Source organism: Stigmatopora nigra, unplaced genomic scaffold (assembly GCF_051989575.1).
Source record: "Stigmatopora nigra isolate UIUO_SnigA unplaced genomic scaffold, RoL_Snig_1.1 HiC_scaffold_27, whole genome shotgun sequence".
Lineage (NCBI taxonomy): Eukaryota > Metazoa > Chordata > Actinopteri > Syngnathiformes > Syngnathidae > Stigmatopora > Stigmatopora nigra.
In genome coordinates this window covers 1474659-1495018 of record NW_027551606.1, presented here as the reverse complement: position 1 = coordinate 1495018, position 20360 = coordinate 1474659, and the positions used below count along the sequence as shown (strand labels likewise).

The 20360-nt window shown below is 42.6% G+C and overlaps 1 protein-coding gene across 1 annotated transcript in view; it reads right to left on the bottom strand.

The window, feature by feature from the left end:
* The window catches only part of mtch2 (mitochondrial carrier homolog 2), a 56890-nt gene that overhangs the window by 24463 nt on the left and 12067 nt on the right, over positions 1-20360 (bottom strand). Inside the window, exons 2-3 of the mRNA XM_077711685.1 lie at positions 19907-19991; positions 2120-2226 (exon numbers count right to left, since the gene is read on the bottom strand). Coding sequence (XP_077567811.1) covers positions 2120-2226; positions 19907-19991 — 192 coding nt within the window. The remainder of the gene's footprint in view (positions 1-2119; positions 2227-19906; positions 19992-20360) is intronic.

Genomic DNA, 20360 nt, shown 5'->3' with positions numbered 1-20360 from the left:
CTCGCGGGCTCTCTTTCTCTCTCTCTCGCGGGCTCTCTCTCTCTCTCGCGGGCTCTCTCTCGCTCTCTCTCTCTCTCTCTCTCTCTCTCGCGGGCTCTCTCTCTCTCGCGGACTCTCTCTCTCTCTCGCGGGCTCTCTCTCTCTCTCTCGCGGGCTCTCTCTCTCTCTCTCGCGGGCTCTCTCTCTCTCTCTCGCGGGCTCTCTCTCTCTCTCGCGGGCTCTCTCTCTCTCTCTCTCGCGGGCTCTCTCTCTCTCTCTCTCTCGCGGGCTCTCTCTCTCTCTCGCGGGCTCTCTCTCTCTCTCGCGGGCTCTCTCTCTCTCTCTCTCGCGGGCTCTCTCTCTCTCTCTCTCGCGGGCTCTCTCTCTCTCTCTCGCGGGCTCTCTCTCTCTCTCGCGGGCTCTCTCTCTCTCTCTCGCGCGGGCTCTCTCTCTCTTTCTCGCGGGCTCTCTCTCTCTCGCGGGCTCTCTCTCTCTCGCGGGCTCTCTCTCTCTCGCGGGCTCTCTCTCTCTCGCGGGCTCTCTCTCTCTCGCGAGCTCTCTCTCTCTCGCGGGCTCTCTCTCTCTCGCGGGCGCTCTCTCTCTCTCGCGGGCTCTCTCTCTCTCGCAGGCTCTCTCTCTCACAGGCTCTCCCTCTCTCTCTCTCGCCGGCTCTCTCTCTCTCTCTCTCTCGCGTATTAACATACATGAACTCACGTCTCTGAAACTCTTCGCCAATCATCTTAAAGCCTGGCTGTTAGACGAACAAAATTGGAATCAAAACGCTGTCTAAGACTGTGCTACGTGAGTGTGTGTGTAGCAACCGTGAAAAAAACCTCACTTCTCCCTCCCATTGCCCGCTCATGGCGACGCCATTTTAACTTCTACCGGTAGTTAAACATACTCCGACTGACCAGATATGTGTTGCCTTGAGTCATGGGTTCATAGTGTTTACCATGTCAACACATCCCAGTAGTCCCGTATTTAGTCGCATTTAAGCTGCATTTGTTGGACATAAAAGTTGAAGGCACGGTTTTCGAGGGATTACTGTATATTATGTTACGAATGTGTTCGCTCTCTCTCTCTCCCCGTCTGCGTACTCCACGTTGTACTGAATAATGTCTGATTTTAGCATTGAGCATCATAACCACTAGGTATTGGTTACTCTGTTAGTAGATGGTGAATTATAACCAATACAAATATCTTTTTCCATTGTAATATCCTGTTTTTTGGTGTTTTTCAAAAAACGAAGAAGAACCTTTGAACAATCACAAATATGGGTTTTTTATGTGCTTCGCTTTCTTTAAGTTTACAGTATTCCCTCGGTTATCGCAGTTAAAGGAGACCGGGACCACCCGCGATAAGTGAATTTCCGCGAAGTAGGAATGCCCCTTCAAAAATGCTTAATTTTGATTTAATTTAAAAAAGTTTTTTATTTTATTTATTTTTTAACCCCCCTGTAACCAGTATACACCATATAGAATATGGGTAAAGTGAGTGAAATTCATGTTATAACAAAAAAAAACTATATCTTGTCTCAATGTAATATTTGTATTTTTTTTTCGAAAAAAGAAAAACGCGAGGCTCTGAATCCGCTGTGGGTGAACCGCGAAGTAGCGAGGGATCACTGTATACATTATTATCCATTGGAAGTGCTTTGTTTAACTTGGCATATTGACGCTGGAAGGGGTCACACTGGTGCATCAACTTGCGGCCCTGATAAGCAGAGGGAAAGCTCTCTATCAAGTTGGACTTATAAAAATTGTTTTGTAACCCTGGCTTCTCACATGGATCCAAGGACTGTTGATTGTTTGATTTGTATTAAACCTCGACGAGATCAGATTTGGGGAAGGACTCTTAAAATGTTTTGCAAAATCGAATCAACCTCCGAAGATATTCGCAATTCTTTTAAAATAGTGTTGCTCGGTCTACCCGATACGACCTTAATTGTTTACTCGATTACCTCTCATGCAATTGTTTTGAATAGATGACCTTGTAGGAGAGAATGTTGTTCGGGTAGAATAATCTGTGGTGAGGACGAGCCAAAATGGATTCTCCTTGTCAACCGGAAATGTCTGATGTTTCCCTAGTATTGTTTTATATTAATATATTAAAGATAACTAAAAATTAACCTAACACATACCTGCACAATTTTACTATGCACTACAGTGCCGATGGTGCCAGCACAAAGCCTTGGAACAAGCCCTTTGAAGAGGCCTGCTTTTCCATCAATCTTGATGATGTGTTTTGCTGGAAGATGAACACAAAGAACAAATCTCAAATTATAAAAATCCAAAGACAACACAGTAATCTCTTGAATATAGCGGATAATGCAGACCAGACGTGGCCGCCATAATCGAAAAACCGCAAAGTAAGATCAGCCCTATTTTTAATACCATGTTTTCAAGCCTATATTGAAATACAGGCCCAATTATCAAGAAGTGTATCTATTAAATATTACAAAGACTGTAATGTCTAACTATAATCTATATATATATATATAAAAAATGTGATACGTTTATGTACTGAACTCAGTGAAAATAGTTCCTCCGCTTGATTTAAAAAAAAACAGGTTATTGGGAGCTTTAGTACGTGTCCTCTTTGTCAGATTCGAGGAACGTTGAATTATTGATGGAATCTTCAGGCGGCGCAGTAGATTTCTTCTGATTATGTGCGTATCTATATGTATCAGTGGTGTGCCATCAGGGCCTTCAAGGCCATCTCTGCTGGCCTAAGAAATATCTGAATCACACTGCTGTTCATTTTATTTTGTCCATGAATACTTATTAAATATTTCCAAAATGTCTGTTAGCTTCCTTTCATTGCTTTTCCCCCTGGTTGCACTGCTTCCAGATGTGTTTTTATATTGAAGCATTTACTCAATCACATTTCAGCCAGTATTTGTTGCCAGGGTCAGAAATCTGCTTCAATGCCTTCACAATCAGTTCTGCAGGCTCTGCTGCATTAAACAAGCGTGGATAATGCAGTTGCTTTAACCAATCGGAATTTGATTTTGTGACACCAGGGCCTTCTTGCAGGCGTAGGGCTACGTCATTGCCTTCTTGCAGGCATAGGGATACGTCATTGCCTTCTTGCAGGCGTCGGGATATGTCATTGCCTTCTTGCAGGCGTAGGGATACATCCTCGCTTTCACCAACTATGATTGGCTGGTGACAGAGTGGAGAGCTACCTAACTATATCTGGAGCGAGCTGCAAAAGCAAATATATTGTTGTGTTGATATAATAGCGTTTTTGTCAACCCGCAATGGCTGAAGGAGAAGAAATTGATGTGTTTGCATATTTACCTTCAAAGCCAAGACGGACGGACTTTAAGAAAAAAAAAGCTGGACATCATTAAGAAAGGTCGAACAACTCCAAAGCAAGCAAGCCAGTCACAATAGGGAACGAACATTTTCAGCATTAACAAACATGCCAGAAATACGGCAGGAGGCTAGACTTTCAGCATTTGCTTCGATGGTGATAGATAAGAGGAAAGAAAGGATGGATAGTGTACAGTTAAACCATATTTTTGGTGAGTAAAATATGGCTATATTCCTAAATAAGATTTCAATTGTATGAGGTTATTATTGATGATTTTTTACGTGTTGCATCTGTAGCTGCAGTAGATGTTTTATAGCCATAAAATTGTTTTTGTGGGGAGAGAGAAGAGTTCAAGATCGCGGCGCGCTCCGGCGCAGCAGCTCATTGGTTCGTTCGTTGAAAGGCAAGACACCCAATTTCACAACTTGCTACGGACTGACCTTCGATATCCCCAAGAACATCCGGAGACCTCCGGGATCTCCGAGGATATCCAACCCACCCAAAGTACGCGGTAGACGGCAAAGAGAAAGGAGGCAGGGGAGCGGATGCCGGGAGACCATTGCGGCTAAGATACGACAACAACCACTCCGAGCCCCGCTTCCTAGTATCTTTTTGACAAACACCCGATCCAATACCCACAATTTTTGGCGTGGATCTGCCTTCTACAGGGGAACTGAGGGAGGGTAAGTCGAAGATTATTCTTGTTAGCATCGGTGAGGCAACTTGCAGTAGCTGGATTGATGGCGCTCAAGAGGTGATGCGATGTTTCCATCGTGGCGGAGTGCTAACAAGTCTGAATATGTCAGTTAAGGGTTTTGCCTGAGATGGCGGACCTGTGGAGAAGCACTATACAATTTCGTCATACGCAGCTGAGGGTATGATGACTACTAGGCTTTTTGTCAAGTTAATGATGACGACAATGCCTATGTCTGATTTTATTTAGGATTCAGTGTTACAGAGAATGAGAGCTGTCTTCATGTGCATGGATGGAGAATTTTTGAACCCCTAAGAAGAGCCCGGTTTGCCTTTTGTATTATTTTCCCATTTTTTAGTTTACACAATTTTAGTTTGAAACATTCTATTGTCTTGAAATCAAGTCTACCTTCTTATGTTCTTATGTGAAGAATAAGGAATTTGCATACGGGGTAAGGCAGTCTGGCTATTGATCAGAGTAGATAAAAAAGGGAAAATGAATGAAACTAAGTCTATCCTGTTATGAAAGCAGTAAACGAAAAGCCAATTTTCCACTAACATTCCTGTCAGGAATATTAGTTTCACATATATATTTTCTTGCAATGAAGAATATTCTTTGCTTTACTATTGAACTTAGTTGCATATTATTGTTTGCTTGCAACAAAGTAAAGGCTTTCCTCCGAAGAACCCAAGTTAGAATAAACAAAGATAAGCCAAAATGCCTTGGACTGCCTGGAATGAACAACACAAAGAAGATCCAAAATGACTTTCAGCCCTTCATTTGTTTTGAGTATATTGGCGTCTTACTTCTGTTTCCACCCCTCCCCTGAGAGTTGAGACATTGTAACTAGGGTCCTTGAATTTAATAAACAACAAAAAACAAGTAGAACAGAGTTGGGACTCGGCCTCACCGGTTTGTTGTATCAATTGCCTTTGCTAAATTTACCCGCTTTGAACCTTATGGGGCAGAGTCTCAATTTGGGGCCAGTAAATGAGACATGGTATTGCCATGTTCCAAGACAGACTGTGTCACTGATTCCACGTTTTGACCTATGGTGGTGGTGTGGTGCAAATAAATTATGTGACTTCTGTCAAAAAGAAACAGGACTATGTGATTTGGTTTAATTGCTTTTACCAGTATCTGTTATTACATCTAGAGTTGAGGAGATACAATTGGCAGCTAAGAATTTTGGTGCAGCGACTGGCTTCTGTCAAAGGTGTTGAGCCTCATGAAGGCATGATGACTCGACTTATATTGATGCAATTTGCATCCCCTGAGGCATACCAGAAGAGTATGGGTTGGCTAACCGAAATGCAGCAGGGTAGAGTCTATTTACTATGGGGTGACCCAAAAGAAAATATGGATAGGATAAACAACCTCCATTACAATGTACAAAAATGTGGAAATTATAATGAGCAGGGATTTGTAGCAATGAAGGACTGGCTAGCAGCCACCAGTTTCATGGTTTCCAGGACCACAAACCAATTGATATGCTTCTGGCAGGGCAAGGGGGTGTGTGCCAGGTTTGGAGATCAATGTTGCACTTTTTTCCCCCAAGGACACACCCAGAGCCGTCGAAAGACGTTTGGTCGCCAATACGTTTAGTAATTCAGTAGAAGGTTGACACCGCGCATTTCATGTGTTAAATGAGTGCTCTTATTGATATTTTTATATTAGATATTTAGATATAACACTCATTCATGATTAGAATTTTGAGAGCTGGTTTCAACAGTAGATATTTAGATATTAAACTCACTCTCTCTCTCTCATGATTACAATTTTGAGAGCTGGTTTCAAAAGTAGATATTTAGATATTAAACTCTCTCATGGTTATAATTTTGAGAGCTGGTTTCAACAGTAGATATTTAGGTATTAAACTCACTTTGTCATGATTACAATTTTGAGAGCTGGTTTCAACAGTATAATATCTGTCATATTTTCTCGTGATTAGTTTTGAGAGCTGTTTCCAACAGTAAACTGTCATAATTTGAACCTGTTCTACCAAACTTCCGGGCGACCAAACGTCTTTTGACGAAACATCCATGAACCAGAAAACGAAGATGCATTCTGGAGTGGAATTGTCCACCTGGACAGACTGGTGGGATAAGACGGTCGGAATTGGCCTTCATGGTGGTTCTCAATGGCTGTTTTTGCTACTACTTTGACTTTGTGTGGGCATTGTCTTATCCCCTCCTCAGGTACTAATAACTGACTGGCGAATAACTACTACTGCAATTGCACATACAAATACTCATTCTCTCTCTCTCATGATTATAATTTTGAAAGCTGGTTTCAACAGTAGATATTTAGATATTAAACTCACTCACTCTCTCATGATTCCAATTTTGAGAGGTGGTTTCAACAGTAAACTCTGTTATAATTTGAACCTGTTCTACCAAACGTCCATTCTACCAAATGTTTGGGCGGCCAAACGTCCAGGCGACCAAACGTCCGTTGACCAAACGTCCGAGTACCGCCCAGAGCCAATGAAGGCCTGTAGACCCTGAAGCAGAAAATTAAGAGGCATTCTGGAGTAGAATTGTCCGCCTGGACAGACTGGTGGGATAAGACGGTCGAATTGGCCTTCACGTTTGTGATCTCAATGGCTGCTTTTGCTACTACTTTGACTTTGTGTGGCCATTGTCTTATCCCGCGCTTAGGCACTTTGTGAAATTGACTTATAACTACTGCGATTGCACCTACAAATTAAAAAATGCACAAATTGTATCCACTTATTACACAGCCTAATGGTGAGAGCATTTATGTCCGTGAATGTGATCAATAGGAATGTGAATTGGACGAGATTGATTTTACTCTTCCTTTTTCAGACTTGACCTGCAACTAAGATGAATTTGGGTGAAGAGCAGACCTACACACCCCCAAGGTGGAATTATGTCATTAAAAAGTTATTAAAATATAGGTATAAAAGAATTAGATTGTATTATGTCGTTAAAAAGTTATTAAAATATAGGTATAAAAGAATTAGATTGTATTATGTCATTAAAAAGTTATTAAAATATAGATATAAAAGAATTAGATTGTATGCAAATATATAATAAAATGGAGGAATGTCAGGATTTAATATCATATTATACATTTGCTTACAACAAAGAATATGCTTCGCTTAACTATTGAACTTGCTTTGCTCATCACTATTAATGTCATACTTGCTTGCAACGAAGTGAATGCTTTGCTCCTGATAACCTTAGTCTAAATAAAGTTGAGCCAGAGCGGACTGGACTCCTAAAGTTTGTCCTTTGCTAATAAACTTTACTCCTGGAAGTCTAAACAAAGAGTATCCACCGAGGAGGATAATGATTATAAGAGCTGAAGCGAGCACCCTACTCCAACATGTGGAGTGCCACGCCGCCACCTTAGGACAATGAGGGATGACTTTGCCGAACTGGGGTCCCACCTGCGGACACTGTGCTGATCATCGGCAGGTGATCAAAAGAAAGGGATTGGGGGACCTCAAATGCCGTTCTTACAGGGCACAATAATCCGAGAGGCGGTCTTTGATCTATTAGTTTGGTTTATCTTTGCAAATTCTGTTATTATTATATGTTACATTAGATTTTTGACCCACTCAGCCATGCCTCCGCTGTTTTACACAAAGGATTGGCTGTTAGCGCTACGCAATACCTGGATTCTCCTGGATCTGGACCTCCCCACAGAGTTAAGGAGGAAGAGAAGAGGATGAAGAGCTGGACGAAAATGTCAGGGAAGAAAGCGATGCTTCAGACCCAGCATTCCATCTATTATTATGGGGAACGCAAGATATTTCCCCAATAAGAGGGAAGAGCCAACAGCGCTTACCAAACAACAACGACAATATCGGAGAATCTGCATCATGTGCAGACTCTCGTATCCTTGGATGGTTTTCAGCTGATGAGGGCGGACAGAAATGCTAAAGAGAGCGGTAGGAAAAAAGGGGGGGACTAGCTGGCGTAGCCCCGGGCATATTACTGTGAAGGAGCAGCTTCGCACTCGAGATATCGAACTAGTAGCTGTTAGCAGCTGGGTCGTTTTACTTGCCCCGGGAATTCTCGCACTTTATCGTAATAACTGCGTACATAACTCCTTCGGCCGATGCAGCAGTCGCTCGCGAGCTGCTCCACGCTACTGTGTCCTGGCTGCAGACGTCACACCCCCAGTCTCTCCTTCTTATCTCTGGTGATTTTAACCATGCTCCCTTGGCTTCTACTCTCCCCACCTTCACTCACTATGTGAAGTATGTTTTGAGACCACTGACTGGGAGGTGATGTGCAATTCACATGGGAAAGACATTGACAGCTTGACCCACTACATCAACATCAGAGATTATATTAATTTCTGTGTTGAGAATATTGTACCCTCCAAGAATGTCTGTTGTTTCTCTAACAATAAGCCATGGGTCACCAGGGATCTAAGGGCCCTCCTGAACAAGAAGAGTGCTTTTGGTTCTGGGGAGAGAGTGTGCAGATCAGCTTGGCAAAGTGATTTTACATATTTACTGAGAGGGAAACTGGAAGAGGCTGGAGTAAGGAACCACTTAGCTGCATGGATCATCGACTTCCTCACTGACAGACCACAATATGTGAGACTTCAGGTCTCGTGTTAGCTTGCAGCATGGGAGGGGGGGGGGGTGGGTCACAAGGCACAGTGCTCTCCCTACTCCTCTTCTCCCTCTACACATCAGACTTGAAACATAATACAGACACCTGCCACCTCCAGAGGTTCTCTGATGACACCTTATTATTGTTGGACGAGTCACGGATGGGAACGACCTGGAGTACAGGGGAGTCATCACAGCTTTTGTTGACTGGTGTAGGCAAAACCACCTCTGCATCAACACCAGCAAGACAAAGGAAATGGTCATCAACTTTCGGAGGAATCCTCAACAGACCACTCAGGTGAACATCCATGGTCCAGACATTGAAATCGTGGTGAATTTTATGTACCCCTGTGTTCACCTCAACAGGCGGAAGATGCTGACCGGGATCTCCGTGGATAGTCATAAATAGGTAAGGAATAGATAAATAAATAAGCATGGATATGTATGTGTGTGGTGTGTAGTGTGTGGTGTGTAGTGTGTGGTGTGTAGTGTGTGGTGTGTAGTGTGAAGTGTGTGGTGTGTAGTGTGTGGTGTGTAGTGTGTGGTGTGTAGTGTGTAGTGTGTAGTGTGTGGTGTGTAGTGTGTGGTGTGTAGTGTGTAGTGTGTAGTGTGTGGTGTGTAGTGTGTAGTGTGTGGTGTGTAGTGTGTGGTGTGTGGTGTGTGGTGTGTAGTGTGTAGTGTGTAGTGTGTGGTGTGTAGTGTGTGGTGTGTAGTGTGTAGTGTGTGGTGTGTAGTGTGTAGTGTGTAGTGTGTAGTGTGTAGTGTGTAGTGTGAGTGGTTTGTGAGTGGTTTGTGAGTGGTTTGTGAGTGGTTTGTGAGTGGTTTGTGAGTGGTTTGTGTGTGTGTGGTTAGTGTGAGTGGTTTGTGTGTGTGTGGTTTGTGTGTGTGGTGCGTGTGGTGCGTGTGGTGCGTGTGGTTGCGTGTGGTGCGTGTGGTGCGTGTGGTGCGTGTGGTGCGTGTGGTGCGTGTGGTGCGTGTGGTGCGTGTGGTGCGTGTGGTGCGTGTGGTGCGTGTGGTGCGTGTGGTGCGTGTGGTGCGTGTGGTGCGTGTGGTGCGTGTGGTGCGTGTGGTGCGTGTGGTGCGTGTGGTGCGTGTGGTGCGTGTGGTGTGTGGCGAGTGGTGTGTGGCGAGTGGTGTGTGGCGAGTGGTGTGGCGAGGGGTGTGTGGCGAGTGGTGTGTGGCGAGTGGCAAGTGGTGTGGTGTGTGGTGAGTGGTGTGGTGTGTGGTGAGTGGTGTGTAGTGTGGTGAGTGGTGTGGTGAGTGGTGTGGAGTGTGTGTGATGTGTGATGTGTGTAGTGTGGTGTGCGGTGATTGGTGTGGTGTGTGTGTGGTGTGTGGTTTGTATGTGTGTGTGGTTTGTATGTGTGTGTGGTGTGTGTGGTACGTGTGGTGCGTGTGGTGCGTGGGGTGTGTGGTGCGTGTGGTGAGTCGCGAGTGGTGTGAGTGGCGAGTGGTGTGAGTGGCGAGTGGTGTGAGTGGCGAGTGGTGTGAGTGACAAGTGGTATGTGTGGCGAGTGGTGTGTGTGGCAAGTGGTGTCTAGTGTGTGGTCTGTAGTGTGTAATGTGTAGTGCGAGTGGTGCGGTGTGAGTGGTGTGGTGTGTGTGATGTGGTGTGTTTGTGTGTGTGGTGTGTGTGGTGCGTGTGGTGCGTGTGGTGCGTGTGGTGCGTGTGGTGCGTGTAGTGTGTGGTGTGTGTGGTGTGTGTGGTGTGTGTGGTGTGTGTGGTGTGTGTGATGTGTGGTGTGTGTGATGTGTGTGATGTGTGTGATGTGTGTGATGTGTGTGATGTGTGTGATGTGTGTGATGTGTGTGATGTGTGTGATGGGTGTGATGGGTGTGATGTGTGTGTGCGGTGTGTGTAGTGTGTGTGTGTGTGTGTGTGGTGTGTGGTTTGTGTGTGGTGCGTGGTGTGTAGTGTGTGGTGTGTGGTTTGTATGTGTGTGTGGTGCGGCGGGAAAAAGTATTTGTCCCCTTCCTGCTTTCTATTTTTGGCATATTTGGCAACCCAAGGAGAGAGAATATGCAGTTTCTAAATTATTATTTGATTCACCAAGGCAGAAAAATTACAAACTTTTCTGGCCCAAACTTTCCTTCTGTTAAATCTCAAAATACAATTGCAGGAAAGATTACTTTAATTTCACAGTTCACACCCACACCTGATTAACACTACATCTTGAATCAAGAAAACAACGCGTCAGATCAGAGCATCTTGCCACTATCCAAAGAAATTCCAGAAGTGCGAAAAAAAGGGATGGACATATATCAGTCTAGAAAAGGTTACAAAGCCATATTCAAAGCTTTGACGCTCCTGGGAAGCACTGTCTTATCCACAAATGGAGAGAACACCTAACAGTGCCAAACCTTCCCTGAAGTGCTCGGCCAAATAAAATTACTCCAAGAGTGTGATGACGGGTCATCACAAAAGAACCTAGAAAAACATCAAAAGATCTGCAGGCTTCGCTGGGCTCAGTTAAGGTCAATATTTATGTCTCTACAATAAGGAAAACAATGGCCATCGCTGGAATCCAAGGCGGAGTTCCAAGGCGAAATCGATTGCGGTCCAAAAAGAATCTAACGGCTCGTCTTCAGTTTGCCAAAAAACATCTTGATGATCCTACACACTTTTGGAAGAACACTGATGAGCCAAAAATGTAACCTATAAATGTCTGGTCCGTTGCATTTGGAAAAAAAAAATGGCACAACATTCCATCAAAAGAACACTATACCAGCGAGTGAAGCATGGTGGTGGCAGTGTGATGGTCTGGGGCTCCTTTACTGCTTAATTCTACCAGAAAATTTTGCAGAACAACCAGCCTTCAGTTTGTGCGCTCAAACTACTGCTTTCTTCGAGCATGCAGCACGACAACGATCCAGAGGACAGAGACTTATACGTGAGAAAATGTAAAATAAAAAAAAAATGCAGGTACGGCTTATACGCGCAGGCGGCTTATATGCGAGTGAATATGGTACTTTTTCACAGCACTGTAGTTCAATAGGAAATGTTAACAAAACAAATCAGTTTCACAAATTAAATACAAAAAAGTCAAAAATAGGAGGCTGCTTTAATAATGCTGGTGCCAAAATGCACACACAAACTGAAGGAAAGCACAGAATACAAAGAGATAAACACTTGTGTCTTTCCCCCAATTATGGATACAATTGAATATCAATGTGCTAAAATTTGGGTACAACATTTTATTACACGAGTAAAAATAACAGGTACACAAAACGCATATATTTGAGTGGTAACCCTGACAAAAACAGCTGTTACTACTTGGACTTATTAAATTCTCTATCACTAATGAAGCATCTCAGTCATGTTGGCGGATTATCTATTGATCTATTATATTTGAGGCAGCATAGCACTGAAAAGTCTCTTCTGTTAAATAGTGCACAAGGTACCGAGATATTGGGTTGCGACAACAGCCAGTGAGCGATTTTGGTTAGCATGTGCCCTCCAATACTCAAATTGAGTTTGAGTAGTTCATAATTTTAGAAACAAAGATGGTAAGGCAGAAGATGTGGTTTCTACTTCAAAATTTCATTGAAGACACTCCCTAATCTGTGGTTTTCTTCTAGTGGACTGTCATTAACTGGACTTTTTTTTTTAAATACCTTCAAGCAATACAAATAATAAACAATGTTTTAAATGCTCGTTGCAAAAAATGTCTTCACATAAATGTATGTAAGACTAAATCGGGGGATGAATTAGACATTCTTCTGTCTCAACATGGGAGAAGCATCATTTTACAGCCTGGAAGACAGTACATTCGTGGTCTTGATTTTCTTCCCCTCAAGAAAGAAGTAGCTTTTGCACTATAGTGGCAAGTATGTCATCAACACTTGGCAGTCGCTGCCAAATAATCGTATGGTTCCATGAAAATGGCTGACTTCTTTAGCAGGATTCATTGGGTTGCAGTCAGAGGAACAGAAAATCTGTTCTCACTTGCAAAAACACAGAGGTTTTGCTTTTCTTCTAGGAAACTATGTGACATATACAGAGTAATGTTCCACCTCACTTGCACAATCCTGCTGCAGACGCTTTGTTGGAATTTACAAGTCCTCCAATTGCCAGTAGACAAGATTATAGGGCAAAAAAATGCCAGAACATTTTCTGGGAAATAAGTGTCACGCAGGCAGCCCGGCGGCTTGAGTGGTTAGTGCGTCGGCCTCACATCTCTGGGGTGCTGGGTTTAATCCAGGCCAGTCCACCTGTGTGGAGTTTGCATGTTCTCCCCGGTGAAAAAAGAAGGCAATAAATAGTGCAAAATTGATGCAAGAGTGTGTTAGTTAAGAATGAAAAACAAAAAAAAAGTGGGAAGCAGGGCCTGCCTTTTCATGAACACGCTGGTTGGCCGAGGAAAATCTCCTCGTGTGGGATTTCTCCGGGTACTCCGGTTTCCTCCCACATTCCAAAAACATGCATTTTGACTGATTGGACAATCTAAATCAGTGGTCTCAAACCGGTTCCACATAGGGCCGCAGTGGGTCCTGGTTTTTGTTCCAACCGATCCAATGCCGGCATTTTAACCAATCAGGTGTCTTTAAAATAAGTAGCACCCGACTCCAATTAACTGATTGCACTTGCAAAAGATATCCTTGTTGAGTTGGAATGAAAACCTGCACCCACTGCGGCCCTTTGAGGACCGGTTTGAGACCACTGATCTAAATGTAAGTATGAGTGTGAGAGTGAATAGATGTCCGGCTGGACCGATTCAGGGTGTCTCCTGCGTCTGGCTCTAAGTAAACTGGGATAAGCTCCAGCATGCCCCTATACCCTAGTGAGGATAAAGCGGTTCAGAAAATGAATTAAATAATTAAGTGTCACTCACACTTTGTGGTGAAATTATGCCATTGTTAATGATAAGATGAAGCTTATTGGCAATGCAACCCAGATTGCACACTCCAATGATTTTGCTTATGTCGCTCACTGTCTCTTAAAACCACATGAACACTTTCTTTCACTATTAAGTCAGCTTCTCCTCGATAGAATTCCTGCATGTATGCAGCTGGATGGGAGCTGCAGACCTCATCGGCAAGCAGCACAACAATGAGGTTAAAAGAAGCGTCATTCCAACAAGCAGTGAAATTTGACAGCGACATCGGGCAAACATCAGAGCTCTAGATGTCAGTAGTAAAAGAAATAAAGGTTGTATGATCTATGAGAGCTCAAACACATTCATATTACTACCTTTTAGACAGCCAAGATAAATAACACAGAATCTGAAATATAGCGCGTGAATGGAGTTGGTACCTTAGCTCACTAAAGAGCATCAAACGACAAAATGGAATGTTTTCCACAACAGAAAGTGGTTGGTCATCTAATGCAGCGGTCCCCAACCATCATTCTGCAGAGAAATAAAATATGAACGTTTTAAACCTCTTGCACAGGAGAAACCATTAACGCTCACGATTGGAGAAGAATAGGCATGTTGCACCTCAGGGATGCCAGATCACAAGGATTCCAAACCAATCACACCGTAAATATAACCCACTCAGTTCAACGGAAAGCTCACTCAATCTGTCAAATGCGGCACCTATGCATGCACACACTCACTCGACTGCTTTTCATACGACAAATACACGTAGCAACAACAAAAAAGGACAGCCAAATTGTTATCGTTAATATTTCAACCTTTAGTTTCCTTAAGATGACGCATGCATAATCTCCAATTACTGATGAAGCTGCTTTTTGCTCTCTGGTGGCACAGTATGACCATGCCGTATTTCCAGATTATTACATATCGCTGCTACATGTCCACTTGACTCAACCGGTCCTCCTCCAAGCCTGACTCATGGTTAAGTATTGAAAAGTGGTGAATGTGTATGTCTGCCCGGTTGTTACATATACCGTATTTAGTTGAGTATAATGTGCAAAATATCATACCAAAAAACGGAAGCAAAATTTGTGCAAAGTTGGCGTGCGTTATACACGAATCCCAGTGAAACACTGCCATCTGCCTGGTGATAAAGTGCCCTCCGCAGCCTTTATGAAAAAGGGGAGACCTAAAACCCATCTTTGCCCGTCAGATGGCGATGATCTACCTTCTTTAAGAGAGTTTATTTTATTTTATTTTTTTTAAGTTGCTTCAGGGAAACGAGTCTACTCAGAGAGCATTATGGTGAATCGGATGATGATGATGATGATGATGAATCAGACTGAAAAATGTTAAATATTATGATGATAAATTAGACTTTGAGGATTTAAATGATATTTGAGAACTGTGTTTGTATTGGTAATACTGTTGTGGTCAAAGGTTTACATACACTTGTGAAGAACATAATCGCTTTCTTGAGTTGAGAAAGTTGTGTCAGTGAAATGAGCTTCATAACATTAAAGCTAATTCTAAAGCTTGGATTACGCATATTGTGATGATATTTGTGTGCGTCATTATCAAAATATTTTGAAGACGAGGCAAAAACAAACAACTCTTGATGCGTTCGTTTTGAAGACTCCGGCAAAACTTCCGGGTGGGGTCAACACGTAGAACTAAGGTAAAAAAAATTAAAACAAAATTAGAATTCAGTTTTATGTAAAGTTACATTAAAAGTTAAGTGTCTGCATATAGTTATCCAATTTAATTAAAATGTTTGTTTGTTAACGAGTGTGTTGTTGCCGTGGATAAAGTCCCCACCTCCGCCTCCGTCTGTCATTGTCTCTCCCCTCCGCTAAATGAGTCTAATTTTACACCTATTAAACATTTATTAGTATTAAATCACTCGTTATTTATTTCTCTGTCAATATATGGAAAATTAGAAGAAATAAAACTATTTTTCCAACCCAATATCCTGTTTTTGGTGTTTTTTCAGAGGGTTGGAACGTATTAATTTGTTTTCAATTCATTTAAATGGTAAATGTCCGCTTGAGTTACGATATGCTTGTCATACGATCAGTCTCGGAACGGGTGACGATCGTAAATCGAGGTACCACTATATTTAGAACTCTATATCCCAGCAGTACTATCAACGGGAAAATAGTTGAGTCGGGGACTGCTTGCCGTAGTCGTCCTATCGACTGATTTTTTTTATCAATTTTAGTATTTAGTCCATATATAAAGCGCACTGGATGAAAAGGCGACCCGTCTATTTTGGAGAAAATTTAAGACTATTGTGAGGGCCTTATAGATGTGAAAATACGGTACTTTTTATGAGGATGATAATACTCTGCTTGCCAATGGAAATGGTGTCCACAGTTGATTATTTAGTTGATTTCACACAGCACAGCAACTTTTGGTTGGAATGCAAATTTCTAAAAATGTAGACGTCGGTCAAAATTTCTGCAGGTTTCATTACTTTTCAACGTGTAAGGAGGGAGATGTCTTATCTTTACTGCACAACAGAACCAACAAACACTTTTTAAAATTATCGTTTTGGGCGGCCCGGCAGTTTGAATGGTTAGCAGGTCGCCCTCACAGTAGGAGACATGGGTTCAAATCCAGGTCGGTCGGTCCACCTTGGTGGAACTTGCATGTTCTTTCTGGGCCGGTGTGGGTTTTCTTTGGGTACTCTGGTTTCCTCCCACATTCCAAAGACATGCATGGTAGACAGATTGGACACTCTAAATCAGGGGTCTCAAACTCACGTCCCGCGGGCTAACTGCGGCCGGCGGGACGATAATTTGCGGCCCGCGTCTTAATATGCAAGATTAATGTCCGTGCGGCCCCCAAGATTGATATGAATGACACGGTGTTCGGAGCTGGATGAACCAATCACGGTGAAGTATACGGCTCTGGAGGGCGGGACATTGGCCGGGCTGTCCAGTGCCTCGCTCACTCACTCATTCATTCCTCCAATCAGCTCGGCTCGGAGAGCCGCCGTAATCTAATACGATCGGAGAGCGAAAATGCGCATGCGCCACAGACCCGCGTGACTGAAAGTCAAACGGTCAAATCGAAAGTGCATGCGCCAAAGAACCGCGCGACTGAAAGTCAAACATTCAATCCGAGACTCATTCCTAGTGTAAACCCATATTACAGCCCCAGAGATGTCTTTTTCAAAGCCTGCCATGAAGAGGAAGGTCAGTGATGAGCACAGACAGTTTCAAGAAAAATGGGGAGTGCAATATTTCTTTGTAGAGCATAGGGGCACCCCGACGTCTCATTTGCACTGAAAAAGTTGCGGTCCACAAGGAATACAATTTGAAACGTCATTATGCTACGAGACATGCTTAGGAGTACGACAAATACCAGGGAGATGAGAGAGCCAACCAGGTTGACAGTCTTAAAACAAGTCTTCTGAGGCAACAGGGTTTTTTCAAGAAGGCTACAAAGGAAAGTAATGCAGCAGTCGAAGCTAGCTACGCTGTTTGTGAGCTGATTGCCAAGGCAGGAAAGCCATTCACAGAAGGTGAATTTATCAAAAAGTGCATATTACAGGCTGCACATATTGTCTGTCCAGAAAAGAAAAGTCAGTTCAACATCAGCCTTTCTGCCAACATCGTGGTAGAGCGCATTTCTGACCTGTCAAGTGACATTTATGATCAACTTTGTGAGAAAGCGCAAAGTTTCAGTGTATATTCAGTGGCTCTTGATGAGACCACAGACATCACAGACACTGCCCAGCTCGCAATATATGTCCGTGGTGTGGCAGCAGATGCCTGAAGTTTGACAATGTGATGTCTGTCGTTGTGAAATGCATCAACCAAATCGAATCCAGGGGCTTAAAGCTTAGAAGGTTTCGTGCTTTTTTGGAGGAAATGGAGTCTGAATATGGGGATGTGCTCTACTTCACCAAGGCATGTTGGCTCAGCAGGGGAAGTGTGTTGAAGAGATTTTTTGAGTTGAGAGCAGAAGTAAAAGACTTCATGGAGATAGACGGGGTTTCTGTTCCTGTGCTAAGTGATCCCAAATGGCTCATGGACTTAGCTTTTCTTGTTGATATCACACGAGCTTAATGTACTGAACAAGAAGCTACAATGCCAGAGGCAACTTGTCAGTGCTGCCTATGACAACGTGAGAGCATTCTGCACTAAACTTTTGTTATGGAAAGCCCAGCTCTCTCAGACAAACCTTTTCCATTTCCCAGCATGCAATGTTCTTGTGGATGCAGGCACACCATTCAGTGGTGAGAAATATATGGAGGCCATTTCGAAGCTGCGGGAGGAATTTGATCACAGATTTGCAGACTTCAAGACACAAAAAGCCACATTTCAAATGTTTTCGGACCCCTTCTCCTTTGATGTGCAAGATGCCCCTCCTGAGCTTCAAATGGAGCTCATTGACCTGCAGTACAACTATGCACTCAAAGCCAAGTTCAGGAAGGTGAGTCGAGAAGCAGACAAGCTTGGGCAATTTTTTGAGAGAGTTGACCCCCAGTTTCCCTGAACTTTCCCGAATGTTCAAGCGGACCAAGTGCCTTTTTGGGAGCACATACTTGTGTGAGAAACTCTTCTCCACCTTGAACTTCAATAAGTCCAAGTATAGGTCCAGACCTACTGATGAGCATCTTCAAGCTCTATTAAGGGTCTCCACTGCTTCCTCCCCCAAGCCAAATGTAACTCAGCTATGTGAGAAGAAGCGCTGCCAGGTCTCTAGCAGCAAGAAGTAGACAAGAGTAGCTGTGTCCAGAATATTTCATGTTCAATGTTCCATTCAAGTTCAGAAAGTTAAAAGTTAAAGAGCTGTTAATACAGACATTTGAAACGGAATAAAAATAATAAGTTTTCTCTACTTAGCCAGCCACTGTATATCTACTGTATTCTCATTTTTTAATTTTTTTTATTACTTATTGATTTATTTTTTATTAATCTTTAAGTTAATTTATTTAATCCATTATTTTTTGTTAAAAAAAAGATATTCGATAACGTTGGAATGTTTTATTAGCGCTTTTCTTGTGGAAATCCTGATGCGGCCCAGTCTCACCCAGACTCTGTCTCTTGCGCCGCTCAGGTAAATCGAGTTTGAGAGCCACGCTCTAAATTGCCTCTAGGCATGAGTGTGAGCGTGAATGATTGTCCGTCTGCTTGTGCCTTGTAATTGCCTGGCCACCAATTCAGGGTGTCATCCGCCTTTTGCCCGAAGTCAGCTGGGATAGGCTCCAGCACCCCTGGACCCTAATAAGGATAAAGTGGTTCAGAAAATGAGATGCAAATTATCATTTTATATTATTTTTTCTTCTAAGAGTTACTTTTATAATTGGACAATGAGGAAAGTTATTAACGTGTTCACAGAAGTTTAAAATTTAAAATTTGAAAGAAAAAAAGATAATGGGAATAAATATCGATACTATGATTTTTTGATAATATGATTTTTTTTTAAATTGTGATAATGTGTCATATCGCACAGGTCTACTCTCATACCACGTTTTTGGCCGAAAAGAGTACAGCCATTTCAATATGGCCTTCCTGCTTGAAACGAGAAAGCCATGGTTATAATAATGAAGGCTATTGTGCCTGGGATTATTTTACCGTTGTGTTCCCGGCCTTTCTCTAGCCGTCGTGGACGTTGTCCATGAAGCCAATGTATATGTCTTAAGTCATCCCCGGGCGAAAATAGGAAAAGCTTTACTTATCCGCCGCGAGAAAAAGTTTGGGTACCAGTGATCTAATGCACTGAATTAGAATACACTTTCTGTCATTTTCTTTAGGTCCATCTTATTTTAATGTCACTTTTCTTGTTTTTTTTAAATTGCCGTATTTTCACACCTATAAAATGCACCGTGTAATAGGGGACAGTCTCATTTACGGGTATATTTTCTGTTTTTTTGTCAAAACATAGGATGCTTCGTTTGATAAGGCGCTAGCATTACACTAGGCTAGCGTATGTTATGCTAACCACTAGCATATTGGGCGTTTAGAGACAATTTTAGAATTTTAAGTGTGTGCTATAGGTGTGAAAATACGGTTAGCAGGCAAAACCTGTAGGTGTAGCTTCGCCTTCCTTTTGTAGCTCAAACTCATTTGAGTGTCTCCGCAGAAAATGGCGGCCCAAATTTGTTGTAAAAGGGTAAGCATAGTTGGTAACAAAAAAACTCAGTGTGAATATTGCATGTCATTTGGTTACTTTTAACGGTTTTCCAAGGCAAAGTAGAACCACAAAGAAGAAGAAAAAATGAAGTTATTACTGGATCAGCCCTGATTGTGACAAAATCTTGTATTCAATGTTAAAAAAAGAAGTTTAATCAGACTAAGGTTCCTATTGTAAAAATATCTAGACATCTGTAAAGAAAATATTGACATTAGGCACTTTTCCTTCGTCTTCATTCGGTTTTGATTTACAATTTGTATGATTTCCAAATGTGCAATCGGATTTCTACATAATATTCCACAACGCCTGAACAATTTTTGGGTTTGTACAAAACAGCCCTTTAAAAGTAAGACTTACCATAAGCAAATAATCCGGGCAATTGGTACACCTGTCTGCCAAATATATTTTGTCCCAGGCTAGGAGGAAGTGGCTCGTGTCCAACCTATGATGACCAACACAAAAATAGAACAAAAGGTAAAAAAATGAGTACCTAGATAACACAATGTTGAATTCAGATAATTTCACACCTATAGGGAGAGACAATTTGAAGGGCGCTTTCTCAGTTACAATTTCTCTATTTTTATATTTAGCTCATACAAAAAGCACTTCGGCTTAATGCCATCGGACATCCATCACTACTACAAAGCCTTTGCCGCCTTACATCCGTGGAAACTCAGTGTAGTCTTTTTTTTAATATTTGAAGCCGATTTTACAGTTTCCTCCATTGGTGAACCATGCACTCGTTTATGTTGAAGTAGCTCACTGTAGCTCGATTTCCATGTTCCGCCACGAAGCAGATAGCTTTCAGCAT